Source organism: Rutidosis leptorrhynchoides, chromosome 7 (assembly GCF_046630445.1).
Source record: "Rutidosis leptorrhynchoides isolate AG116_Rl617_1_P2 chromosome 7, CSIRO_AGI_Rlap_v1, whole genome shotgun sequence".
Classification (NCBI taxonomy): domain Eukaryota; kingdom Viridiplantae; phylum Streptophyta; class Magnoliopsida; order Asterales; family Asteraceae; genus Rutidosis; species Rutidosis leptorrhynchoides.
In genome coordinates this window covers 1,704,584-1,719,476 of record NC_092339.1, presented here as the reverse complement: position 1 = coordinate 1,719,476, position 14,893 = coordinate 1,704,584, and the positions used below count along the sequence as shown (strand labels likewise).

The 14,893-nt window shown below is 32.8% G+C and overlaps 1 protein-coding gene across 1 annotated transcript in view; it reads left to right on the top strand.

Moving 5' to 3' along the window:
- LOC139857826 (uncharacterized) overlaps positions 1-14,893 on the top strand; it is a 398,536-nt gene that overhangs the window by 265,713 nt on the left and 117,930 nt on the right. The window contains exon 6 of the mRNA XM_071846664.1: positions 2,836-3,723. Coding sequence (XP_071702765.1) covers positions 2,836-3,723 — 888 coding nt within the window. The remainder of the gene's footprint in view (positions 1-2,835; positions 3,724-14,893) is intronic.

The window sequence follows — 14,893 nt, the reverse complement described above, 5'->3', positions numbered from 1 at the left end:
GTTTTCAAATGCTTACAAACTTACGAAAATCTTTCCATGGTCCTTAAAAGACGATGCAAGAGATTGGCTAGACTCATTACCAGAAGGTTATATCGAAAACTGGAATGACATGATGGACAAATTTTTGTCAGAATTCTTCCCTGCTTCAAAAGCAGCAAAATTGCAAAGTGATATAAATCATTTCAAACAAAAACTAAACGAAACCCTTTATGAAGCTTGGACCCGATTCAACAAAATGCTTAGGGTATGTCCTTAACACGGGTTGAATACATTCCAAAAAGTTCAAATATTTTATAAAGGAGTAAATGTTTCTACTAGAAAAGATATCGATGTTGCAGCCGGTGGTTCGATAATGAAGAAAACACCAGAAGACGCTCACACAATCATTGCCGATATAGCAACACATTCCCATAATTGGCATCAAGAGATAGAATTCTCTAGATCATCAACCGTTGCTAATATCGAAAGCAATGATGAAATTGCTTCTTTAAAAGTACAAATGGCAAATCAAGCAAGACAAATTGAGAAAGTAACCAAGGAAATGCATGCAGGGTAGGATGTGAAATGTGCCAAGGCCCCCATCTTACTAGAGATTGTGATAAAACAAGGATGGAAGAGCAAGCAAATTTCCTAGGTTACTTGCGAAAAGGTGAAATGAATTTCAACGATTTTCCAGCGATAGAAGCAAATAACCGAAAATATCCTCCAATTAACAACTACCAAACAGGAGGACCTTCAGGTTTAAATAATAATAACTATCAAGGAGGAAATCCGATTTACTAAAATAACCGTAATTTCCAAAATCAAAATCAAAATCAAAGGAATGCACCACCAGGTTACAATAACCTAAACAACCGAAATCAACCTTAACGAATTTATCAAAATAATTTCCAACACAATCAACCACAACCACAACCACAAGCACTTATACAACCACAACCCGAGAAGAAATCCGGTTTAGAAGATCTCTTAAGAGATTTTATGGTTAAGCACGAGCAAACTGCGGAGATTCAAACTCAACAAATTCGAAATCAACAAGCTACGATTCAGAATTTAGAAAGAGATGTTGGAAGGATCTCACAGTTACTATCAGAGAGGCCACCAGGCGCTCTCCCCTCAAATACTCAAGTGAATCCCAACAACAATCAAACAAGGAATGAGCATGTAAATGCTATAACTACTAGAAGTGGTTTAACTGTTAACCTAGAAACTAGTAAGACCTCAGAAGTTCCTTTATCTTCTTCTAGTTTACAAGAACATATTGATATAGATGAACATGTTGGGAAAGAACAAGAAAAAGATGATCCACCTGAGATCATATCAAAGAAAATTGAAGAACCACCATTGAAGGTGCACAAAGCACCTATTCCATACCCGAAAGCATTAAATAAAGACAAACTCGCGAGCCAATATCAAAAATTTGCAGATATGATCAAGCAAATTAGCATTAACATGCCACTCGCGGAAGTCCTTAGGGGTATGCCAAATTATGGAAGGTTTATTAAGGATCTCATAGCCGATAAAGGTAAATATGAAGAAGTTTCAACCACATTCCTCAACGAGGAATGCTCAGCAATTTTGCAAAAGCAAAAGATGCCGCCGAAACTTGGAGATCCTGGTAGTTTCATTATTCCGTGTCTGATGGGAGATTCAGTAATGTACGATGCATTAGTTGACTTAGGCGCAAGTATCAATCTTATGCCACACTCCTTATACTTAAAACTAAACCTAGGCGATCTAAAACCAACTAGGATGTGTATACGCCTAGCAGATAGAACTTTTAACTATCCTATTGGTATTGCCGAAAGCCTACCAGTTAAAGTCAATCATTTAATCTTCCCTGCCGACTTCGTTGTTCTTGAAATGGAGAAGATAGCAAGGTTCCCCTAATTCTAGGGCGACCATTTTTAAATACCGCTGACGCAATTGTGCGTGTTAAAGACAAAAAGCTTAGTCTAGGTGTAGGGGAAGATAAAGTTACCCTAAACATAGATAAAGCTATGAAACAACCTATCTCTTCCGATGACGAATGTTATAAGGTAGATATTGTTGATTGTTGTGTCGAAAAAGAATTGCAAGAATTACTGAATGTCAACACCTCGAACTTCACCTCAATGAGTGAAGGTGATGAATTCGATGTAGAACTTGAACTTGACGAATTATTGAAAGTAGTAATCGATGAAGATTATTGTGAGGAAGAAACTCCCAAAGAAGATGAACCCTTTGAAGAAATTACCGATGGTAACAGGTTCTGAATAAAATCTTCCTTGGAAGAACCGCCAACCTTGGAGCTTAAAGAACTCCCGGAACATTTGGAATATGCTTATCTCCAAGGTACATCACAATTACCTGTTATAATTTCATCAAAACTTTCCGATAACGAAAAGAGTAGGTTAATGTCCGTTCTAAAAACTCATAAGAAAGCAATTGCTTGGAAAACAACTGATATTCTAGGGATTAATCCAGCTTATTGTACTCATAAGATTCTAATGAAAGAAGATTTTAAACCCGTAGTACAAAGACAACGAAGGTTAAACCCTAACATGAAAGAAGTTGTCAAGAAGGAGGTTATCAAGTTACTTGATGCCGGGTTAATATACCCTATATCTGATAGCCCGTGGGTTAGTCCTGTACAAGTAGTACCCAAGAAAGGAGGTACAACTGTCGTTCTTAATGATGATAATGAACCTGTTACTACAAGAACAGTCACTGGCTGGAGAGTCTGTATAGACTACCGTCGTTTAAACGACGCCACAAGGAAAGATCATTTCCCACTTCCTTATATTGATCAAATGCTAGAACGTTTAGCGGAAAAAGAATATTATTGTTTCCTTGATGGATTCTCCGATTATTTTCAAATTCCCATTGATCCAAAAGACCAAGACAAGACAACATTTACTTGTCCATTTGGTACATTCGCATACCGACGAATGCCGTTCGGATTATGCAACGCGCCAGGCACCTTTCAAAGGTGTATGATGGCAATATTTCATGACATGATAGAAGGAAGTATGGAAGTCTTTATGGACGATTTCTCTGTTTTTGGAGACTCCTTCGATTCATGCCTTTCCAACCTCGAGCGAATGTTAATTCGTTGTGAGGAATCAAATCTTGTTTTAAATTGGGAAAAATGCCACTTCATGCTGAAGGAAGGCATTGTTTTAGGACACAAGATTTCTCGAGATGGAATGGAAGTAGACAAAGCTAAGATCGATGTAATCTCAAAGCTTCCTCCTCCAACTAACGTTAAAGGAATTCGTAGTTTCTTAGGTCATGCGGGATTCTATCGACGATTCATAAAGGATTTTTCCAAAATCGCTCGACCCATGACTAAACTTCTCGAGAAAGACAGTACATTCGACTTCAATGACGAATGCTTACAAGCTTTCTCCATTCTAAAAAATAAACTTACGAATGCACCCATTATGGTATCACCCGACTGGTCCAAACCTTTTGAACTAATGTGTGATGCTAGTGATTACGCGATGGGAGCTGTTTTAGGTCAACGTCAAGATAACAAATTTCAACCAATCTATTACGCAAGTAAAACACTTACAGGAGCTCAGTTGAATTACACGACTACTGAGAAGGAGCTTCTTGCAGTCGTTTTTGCTTTCGATAAGTTTAGATCCTACTTAGTGTTATCTAAAACAATTGTTTATACCGATCATTCAGCCCTAAAGTACTTATTCAAAAAGCAAGATGCTAAACCTAGACTAATTCGTTGGATTCTTCTCCTACAAGAATTCGACATTGAAATTAAAGATAAAAAAGGAGCTGAAAATCTCGCTGCAGATCATTTATCCCTTCTTGAAAATCCTAACTTAGAAACACTCGACGAATCTGTTATTCACGATACTTTTCCGGACGAGTTCCTTATGAGAATTGAAATAGAAGAAGAAATTCCATGGTTTGCGGGCTATGCTAATTATCTAGCCGCAGGAACTCTTGTTAAAAATCAAACTTATCAGCAAAAGAAGAAATTCTTTGCTGATCTGAAGTTTTACTTTTGGGAAAGCCCTAACCTCTTTCGTATAGGGGCTGACCAAGTTATTCATCGATGTGTATACGGCAAGGAAGCGCAACAAATTCTAGAGCACTGTCATGAAGGACCGGCCGGTGGACATTTCGGACCAAGCTATACAGCCAAAAAGGTTTTTGACTGAGGTTTTTACTGGCCTACAATTTTTAAAGATGCATACAATATGGTAAAAACTTGTGATTCTTGTCAAAGATCTGGAAATATATCCAAGAGAGACGAAATGCCACAACAAGGCATCTTAGTATGCGAAGTATTCGATATATGGGGTATTGACTTCATGGGTCCATTCCCCGCTTCTAACAAATGCAAATACATTCTCGTGGCAGTCGATTACGTTTCTAAATGGGCTGAAGCAAAAGCCCTACCCACTAACGATGCTCGAGTTGTTGTCAGCTTTCTTAAAAATCTTTTCTCACGTTTTAGGATTCCAAAAGCATTAATCAGTGATCGTGGTACTCACTTTACAAATCAACTACTAGATAAAGTGCTAAAAAAGTACGGAGTTAATCATCGTTTTTCAACTTCTTACCACCCTCAAACGAGTGGTCAAGTTGAAAACACGAGCAGAGGTCTTAAACGAATTTTAGAAAGAATGGTTAAAAATAATCCAAAAATCTGGCATCGAAAGCTAGATGATGCACTTTGGGCATTTAGAACTGCATTCAAAACACCCATCGGTACTACACCTTTCCGGTTGATTTACGGTAAGGCGTGTCATCTACCTGTCGAAGTTGAACACAAGGCATACTGGGCTCTGAGAGAATGTAATACCGACCTTGTAAAAGCCGGAGAAAACCAATTCTTGCAACTAAATGAATTAGATGAATTAAGACTACAAGCGTATGAAAACTCTAAAACATACAAGGAGAAAACTAAAAGATGGCACGATGCACGGTTAAAAGAAAAAAAAAATTTGAACAAGGGGATAAAATATTAGTATTCCAATCACGTTTTAAGTTTTCACCTGGGAAACTTAGATCCCGATGGACTGGACCATATATAATAAAACAAGTTTTTCCATCTGGATATGCAGAATTATATAGCAAAGACGGTGGAACTTTCAAAGTGAACGGTCATCGACTCAAATTATACTTTGAAGGAATCAATACTACGGAAAGAGACGAGATCATATTCTACCCTAAGGACAAGTAAATTCAGGGTAACTTTAAAGCTTGTTAACTCCATTCTCAAACTTTATTTTCATCTTTAAGAGTGGGGTTCGTTTGGTCTTTCCCTAGCAGACACTAAAGAACTAGTCTTCTCCCTCCATTCTACCTTTTTATTTTCTTCGTTTCGTTTTTATTTATTGTTTATTTTCAAGATGCGAAATCAATATGTCTACAACCACTTCTTTTTAATGTGCGATAAAATTTTACCAAGAGATGTGGTGTTAGATATAAAGAGAAGATGCGATCAGGCGAGCAAAGAAATAAGGCAAGAACTTAACGAGAAAAATTATGCCAAAGGAAAATCAAAATCAGCTAAGAAACGTCGAGCGCGTCATTTGGGCAAATGTGTAAAATGTGGAAAACCAGCTCATTATGGAAATTGTCCAAAGAACCAGACAGACTCTAATTACGAGTACGTAACCTTATGCCGAGAAGGGCCTTTTAAATGTTCAAAGGAAAACCTCTTAAACCAATGAGGTTACGCCTATGAAGCCATGGGGGGCGAAATGGTACGACTCCACTATGAGGCAAATCTACGAGGTTTCACAATCTAAGTCTTTTTCTCGCCAATTGTGTTTTTGTGCATTTTTTTGTATTTTTGCGCATTTTTGTATTTTTGAATTTTGTGGGTGTTTATGTTTTGGTGTGTTTTAGTTTGTATTTGTTTGTTGTGCTTTTATTAAAAAGGGTCTACCATTTAAAATTGATAAACCTTGAGTTTAACCTGTTTTCATTGAAAACGATAATGCTAAGTGTAATAACTGAATTGTCGTTCTTCAAATTGCACGAAATTTATTGTTAGATTCATAATATATGTTTTAAATGGTAAACCACCAAAAACAGAAGAAAAATTAAAACTACTAAAAATATACTTTTTATCAATAACCGTAAAGATATATAACTTATAAACCTTTGTCGTGGGTAATGATAGGTGTAACAACCGAGATTGTTTCTACCTAGTTGATAGGAAACAAAGTTTTAAGTTTGAAAATTAGTTGGTTTAAAAGTATATATAAAAAAAATATAGAGTGTATTTTAAATTCATTTAATTTTTATTTTTCATGTACTTGTTTTTAATTCTAAATATTAATTTTCTTTTATAAAATTTAAAAAAAATAAAAAAATTAGAGTGTTTTATTTTCAAGTTGTTTTTGAAAAATATTAAAACGTTAACTTTTGAAGTATTAAATTATAAATTGAAATTAAAAATTTATAAACGGATAAAGACTAGGTATACCAACCGAAATTTCCGTTACATCAAATATAAATTTAAAATTGATATTTTGAAATTTAAGTACTTATAAAGTTGAGAATATATATATATATATATATATATATATATATATATATATATATATATATATATATAATAAAATAATTTATAAAAGTCATAAAATATTATAAAAAAAATTTTAAATAAATAAATAAGAATGTTTTTGTTTTTATTTTTATTTTCATAAAATATTAAAAACTTTAACTTTTAAATTATTAAATTTTAGAAATTAATATTTAAAATTTATAAACGGATTAAGACTAGGTATAACAACCGAAATTTCCGTAGCAACACATATAAATTTATAAAAGAAATTTTAAAGTTTTAATTGATTATAAAGTTAAAAAAAAGGGGCTAACACTTACGCGAAACGTGTGACACACCACACGAAACGCGTACAATCAAAAACTACGCGAAACGCGTAACACCACGCGAAACGCGTAGGTTCAAATACATAAATCCATATCAATCGACCTGCACTTCTCCTCCACACTCTTATTTTTGTTTTTGCTCTCTGTGGACGAAGGCTAAGCACAAAAATCACCAAAATCACACTCAAACACTAAATTAACACCATCAATCTCCTCCAATTCATCTACCTTTCAACATGCCGAGATTGGTAAGGGTCCTAAACCCATTTTTTACCACTTGCTTTTCAAATTTTTCATTATTTATTGGTTTAGTCTTAATCCGAATTAATGCATGATATTGTTGAATTTTGTTTGATTAATGCTATATCTATGTTGTTAGTGTGATGTTAAACCCGATTAGCATAAGAATTTGATGTTTAAATGGATTATTGAAAAAGTAGGGTTTATGTAAATTGGGGAAATTGAAGAATTGCTATTAAATTGTGTTATTTTGGGTCTAATTAGATGTTTTTAGATGTTTTGATAGTAGTAGAAGCTTTGAATTTAAATTTGATTGATTGATTGTGTGATTTTTATTTTCGTCTAAATTTGATAATTTTTTGTAATTATCATGAATCGAGTATAAATTATAATGATGATTAGAAGCTGGATTATATACAATGTGATTGAATTGGATTATATATACTTAGCTCATTGCGTATTTCCATTTGTGATTCGCATTTTGTTTTTGAAACTTGATTTTTGATTAGGAATTTTTGATTTATTTTTGTTTGTTTTTATTTGTTGTTAAGATATTGATTCATGTGGTGTTGAAACAAGCTTGTATGTCAAGAATAAATTCTTTGCTAACATTAACATACCCAATTGGGACGGTTCTCTTGTTTTAAAATGTTATGCAGGGATTATTCAGAATGAGAGCTGTTAACCAACAGCAAAGGGAAGAACAAGTAACCCCAGAAATGGAACAACAACTACAGAATCTACACCCAAACCTGAGATTTCCTGATGATGTACCTAACCGATTACAAAAGGTTAAGGACTTACTTTCTCTGGTCACTAGAAACATCTCTCCAGTATACGTTGTGGACTGGGCTCCTTTAGGACCACCAGTCAATTTAGATTTGCAAATAAAGGGAATTTTAAACCAAAGTTTTGCAAATGAATTTGGAATGACTTTGGTTTTTAATGATTTTGAGAGATTGTTTAGTTTAAATAGCCCTGTATACAGAGAATGGTGTTTAGAATTCTACTCTACCTTTAGAATAAGTTTACACCCAGAAAATATCGATGATATTAATTTTCTACAATTTAGGCTGGGTGGGGTAGATAGAGCAATGTCCCTAAGCCACGTGACTACCGCATTAGGGATTTACACCGTAGACGAAATGATAGCTCCCGGTTTTAGGGAATATATTTTTACAGGGGCTAGATATACAGGTAACTATAATTCTAGCATAGTTTGGCAATCTTTCACTAATAGAAATACATATGAGCCAGGCCAGGAATCTTATCTAATGATCACTGATGTTCGCTTCAGAATAATTCATAAGTTTATAGCAAACACAATAAACCAAAGGTCGTTTAATAATATAGATAAAATTAATTATATTGACCTTTGGTACTTGGATGCGATCAGAGATAGGGATACATTTATTAGTATACCCTATGGAGTTGCTTACTTTTTGGCCCATGTTGGTAAGGGTGCTCGAGGGACGAGTGACATGTCGGGGGGTCACTATATCACGTGTCTAGGAAGCTGGTTCGGACTCGACCCGAGTGAATCAGAACCTCCAATCCAACCGGTAAATCAAGCGGTTAAAACTTTAGGATTGGACGTGTATAGGACGGCTAAGGCCATACAAGTGAGGGGCGGGGTTATTAGTTTGAGACGGCAAGAAGTTGTCGCTCACGCTCCTATGGAGGAGGATGAGGAACCCGCTAGGGAAACTAGGAGGAGACGAAGACAGCCAGATGAAGCTAGTACGTCTAATGTAGGTGTTTTTGATTTCGATATGCTCCAAAATTCGTTTAATTCATTGAGTTTAGATTTAAGGAACTCGTATGATAATTGGGGACGGAGATCAGAAGAACAATACACTAGTTTGTCTAGGCAAATAGGGGAAATTAGGCATACCCAACTGGCCCAGGATAATATGTTAGAAAACATCCGCTACGATCAGAAGGGCCAGGGAGCATAGTTAGAGTGGGCGCATCATCAGGCTTATTTATACGCAGCTAACCCACAACATTACGCACCCTCAGCTTTTCCATCATACCCCCAGTGGCAAGAACACGGTAACCCTCTACCTCCATCTTATGATCCTAACGCTGCCCTAGCCACGAGTCAGGAAGCCTATAGGAGTTTTTACGAGGAACAATGCCTAAACGAACAACGGCAGCAACAGGAGCGAGAACAGGAAGCTCAGGGAGGCCCTGCGTGGTCATTTTTCTAGTTTTTCTTTTTATTTTTAGAATTATTTATTTTGTATTTGTTTGTATAAAATGATTTTTATGGTGTGTTAATTTATTCTTATCTTTATTTATCTTTACAAAAACTCTAGTGTGGGGTAAAATTTTTGTACTACTAAAGTACAACCCCATCTCGTTTGTGATTGACATATTTGTTGACAGGTACTTTTGATGATGAGATTCGGCATAGCGAAACACGAAAGTATTATTGTGATAAAATGGATTGGATATGTTCATACGATAAGCATTTTACAATATCCAATAACTTAACAAAGGAAGTTCTATATACTGTACACTTTTTGTCCTCTCAAATTTATACATTTTAATCTGATTTTATGTAATGAGGGCATTACATAATCTTAAGTGTGGGGTGGGAGTATATAAATTCTCGAGAACTTATAATTTAGTGGTTTTTATGAAAAATTTTTAAATTTTTAAACAAATATAACTAATCAATTTTTAAGGTAATTACGAGCAATTAAAGATTAGGTGTCAAAAACCGAAATTATTGTCTCCATACATTAAAAATACATAAGTTTATTTGATTAAAACCTATAAAAGAAAACCAAGTATAACAAAATTTATAAACCCCATATGTTTAGAACTATTTATCACATGTTTCTATGAAGTATTGCAGATATCATCGTTTTGGAATGTATAAACCTGAATATCTCGTTAAGGAAGTAAAGTCTTCCAAAATGACACACTTGCTAACCTATGTTAGAAGATGTAGTCCAGAACAGCTGTAGGTTGACGAAAAATCTTGAAAAGTCATCTCTATCATCGGCTAGAAATCCACCTCACCTCAGCATCAAACAGGGTTTTTGGTGGTCAGACTTATCCTAACCATGAGATGGATCTGTCTCGTACAATGGGGGGAGGGGCACATTGCAAATTAGCTTTTAAGACTAATGAATCTAATCCCCAGATGGATGATCTCCGTAAAGATCAACCGCATCTATGTTTGACCGCGGTCAACATACATATGCCATAACAAATTGAGGTGTGCAAACTCATGGTTCACAGATGATATTTGGACACGATATAATTTTACTCTAAAAACTTGTGCTATTTTATGAATTATATTGTGTAAAACCATTTTTAGGACATTCGGTTTCAAGTTCCATGATACTTCAATTATGGGGGCGGATAGCTTGCTAATCGCCGACTAAGACTATGGTTTTCAGTTACCCTCAACCGGAATTTGAGGTTAAAACCGGAAAACGTGCCTAGTGTAAAAACTAGCATGACATTTTATAAAAATCATAAAACGTTTTCACAAGGTCCAATTTTCCCTAAGGATCCAAATTTTTAAACCTTAATCACTAGTTTCAACTTTGTTTCTGTTGTCAGAATTTCATTTCGTGTGGTGTGCGTGTGATTCAATAAAAATTGTGTAGTGTTTTCAACTTATTCCATATAGCGTGTGTTTCATTTCGTGTAGCGTATGTTGTGTGATTTAATGTTCGATAAGGAAAAATATGTAATGTTCCGATTCTATTTAGAAGATGTAATTGTTTGAGGACAAGCAACGTTCAAGTGTGGGGTATTTTGATATTGCTTTAAACATACATAAAATTCGACGCAATATCATTTATATTTCATAGGTTTTTATCGTTTACTAAGACATTCAAATGTATAAATCAAGAGAAAAATGACAAAAGATAATACGAGCTCGAAGTTTGAAGAAAAGACGATAAACGATGGATTTAAACCAAATATATGTCGAGATAATATTACCCTAATACAAGTTCAAGATGAGCAAATAAAAAGAGTTCAAATGAAAAGGTCCAAATCGATAAACATCAACGCGGGATCAAAAGAGAACAAAACATAAAATAAAAACAAGAAAACTGTCGGCTATTCTTACGCGAATCGTGTGAAGACCTACGCGAAACGCGTAGTATTTAACTCTTACGCGGATCGTGTGGACTCCTACGCGAAACGCGTAATATCCTGTCCAGATCCAGATTCAACAGCAAATGGGACGGTTGCTTTTATGTTTTAATATCCATTCTTTTTCAAGTGGTACAGCAAGGACTACACTTTTGACCTACTACACATGTTATAATACGGAGTACACTTACAAGACCAAGAGATATAAAATACAGTGGGAGAGACACATTTTCAAGAAGACTACATACACAAATATACATTAGTTACTGTAATTTTTAAGTATTCCGTACCAAATTAATTTTCAAGTTTGAAGAGTTAGGATAGTTCCAAATATTAAGGGTGTATTGTTCGTGATTAAGGGTATTATTGTACGCGCAAAAGGGGTGTTATTATTGTAATTTTCTACCATTTAAAGTAAATGAGAGTGAAGATTTTCGTCAGTATATTCTGTTAAATTTATCGTTATCAATTTTTATAGTTATTATTATGTTTGCATATTTATATTTTTATGTTTACCCTAGTATAATGAGTAGCTAAATTTCCCTAGTGTTTGCCTAGATGTAGAGCCTCTAGTGAAATGGATTGTTATCATTTGTAAAAATTAAAATGTAACTTTAGTATTTTTAATATTGAGCCTAATTGAAAGAACCATTATTATGTATTTGGATATTTTACCCTTGTCACTTAATTTGTTAGATTAAAATAACGAAAGTTATTTTTATTTATATAAATTAAGCTTCAACATTAAAAGTGATCTAGACGAACTTATAATTAATTTACTAACACTAAATTAAAAAGTAAGGTTCGGTGGTTTGGGTAATATCACGAGTCATATAATAATGAAATTGTAAAAAGAGAAACCGTTATGATTTGGGTTTTGGCGAAGGTCAAAACTGGGTTGGGTCTCAATTTAATTACTTAAGGACTAGTAATTATCTAAATATAATCCAATGAAAATTAGATTTAATTTAGTTAGTCAAAACTTATTATTTATTCGAAAGGAAAATATAAGTTTTATACTAAACATTTTAATACGAGCTTAAAACTTAAAACAATCCATGGACCTAGAGGTGACACATTTAAGTAAACACTCCCATTTTATTTATTGTTAATTATTATTTTTATTATTCACGTATATTTATTCAGTAAAACTAAAAAGAAAATAATTACACAACTTTATAACTCAGTTTGTTCATCACTGTTTTGTCACATCAACCATATCATACGCGGATCGCGTATAAAACTACACGATACGCGTACATTTCAAACCATACGCGAAACGCGTATTATACTACCCGAAACGCGTAAGTATAATACGGGTACTGTACGAATTAGGTTAAAATTTAGGGTTTAATTATTTTATTATTATATTTAAATTGTTAGTTTATAATTAGTATTAATTTATATTTGGTAATTAGTTTATAACTAGTTAAATATTATAATTCCTATTAATTTATATTAATTTGGTTAAAATATGTTATTTAGTTAATTTAAATAAAATTATATTATAATTGCTCAAAACAAAATTCTAAACAATTAGTTTTATTAAAAAGTTATCATTTTATTAATTAGCATTTAGTAATAAACTTATTAGTATGATTTCAATTAATTCACTTCTAAATTAATAATTATAATTAATGTATTCGTATAAATTAATAAGTAGTTCAATTAAATTAGGATTAAGTTATATTTTATTATTATTATGTAGTATTATCAATCAATTCCTAATCCAAAACTCCCTTAAAATAAGTTTAACTTCAAAGACTATTAAAAACCATTGAACACTGTCTCCCTGTGGAACGAACCGGATTTACCGACAAACTAAACTACGCGGATAGGACTAGTTGCCTATATGTGTGAAATCAACCTAAAATCATTAAAATACCACATATACAATAAATCAATTCGTGTAACAAAATAACTCAAATCCGTTCATAAATAAAGGTACTGTTTCAACGCATCACCGACATTAACAAGATGCATATAAGAATATCCCCTATCATTCTGGGAAATCCTTCAGACATGATAAAAACAAATTCGAAGTATTAAAGCATTCGGTACTTTGGATGGGGTTCGTTAGGCCCAATAGATCTATCTTTAGGATTCGCGTCATTTAGTAGATCGGTTTACTAATTCTTAGGCTACCAAGAAAAATGGGCATATTCGGCTTCGATCATTCAACTATATAATGTAGTTTCGATTACTTGTGTCTATTTCGTAAAACAGTTATAAAAGCAGCGCATGTATTCTCAGTCCCAAAAATATACATTGCAAAAGCATTTAAAAAGGGAGTAATGAAACTCACCATACTGTATTTTGTAGTAAAAATACATATGACATCATTTAACAAGTGTAGAGTTGACCTCGGATTCATGAACCTATATCATTTATATATTTATTAACACATATAATTGTAATCGAACAAATTGATACATTCCATCTTAATTTATATATTTTATATATTTAGTTTGTATATATATTTAAAATGATTAATATTTATATGGTTATATTAATATCTATATATGATTAGTATTGTATCAAAAATTCCTAATTTGTTACATATGAATATTTATACAAAAAAATGTTAATATGAACAATACATACTTATATGTAATATTAATAAAAGTATATTTTCATATACAAAATATTTATTTGGTAATATAATATCAATAATAGTAATAAAAGTTGTATTTGCTTATAATGATAATACTACTACTACTTATGATAGTAATAAAAATAATAATGATATTCTTACTAAAAAAAATGATTCTTTTATAGTTGTTATAATACTAATGATAATGATATTAATAGTAAAAATGATTAAAAAAATAATAGTATAGTTGTAATAATATTAATTATGATACTAGTAGTAAAAATAATAATAATGTTACTAATACTAATAATAATTAATGATACTAATTAACTTATCACTAATAACAATAATTAATAATAATAATAATAATAATAATAATAATAATAATAATAATAATAATAATAATAATAATAAAAATGATATTGAAATAATAATAATAAGAGTATTAGTAATAACTACCTCAAAGGAGTAATCCTTAAAAATGCCCAAGTCCGGGTTTGAACCCGCGACGTCTCGCCAACCCGTAAACATCCTTAACCACAACACTATGTGCTTCAATTCTGAACAAACATCCAACTTAAATTATTTTTAACTTTTAATTCTGCATCCTTCTTCTTCTTTTTTCTAAATAAAAAAATGCCACAGTTTGAGCTCGAACCCATAATCTCTCGTTTAACAAACAAACGCCCAACTAATGCTCAGTTTGTTACTTTCCTAAAATACTTCGAAGGTTTAATTACTTAACCTATACTAGACAGTTTATCATTTTCCTAATCTAGTCATCATCATCCTCTATATTATTGTTTTCTCAGTCATCATCATCTACATTCAAATCATCTATGTATCATCTCATTATTATCATACACATATAATAACATAATCATACCATCATAACCATATTCATGATTATCATCACTGTTACGCAGCATAAACCTCATCATCATCTTCATTGAACATCATAAGTATCATTATCATCGTTATTATATACATACCATCATTATCGTCACTTGTCGATCATAACCATCATCTACGGCATCATCATCATCGACATCTTTATCTTCAACATTTAACTTGTTCCAA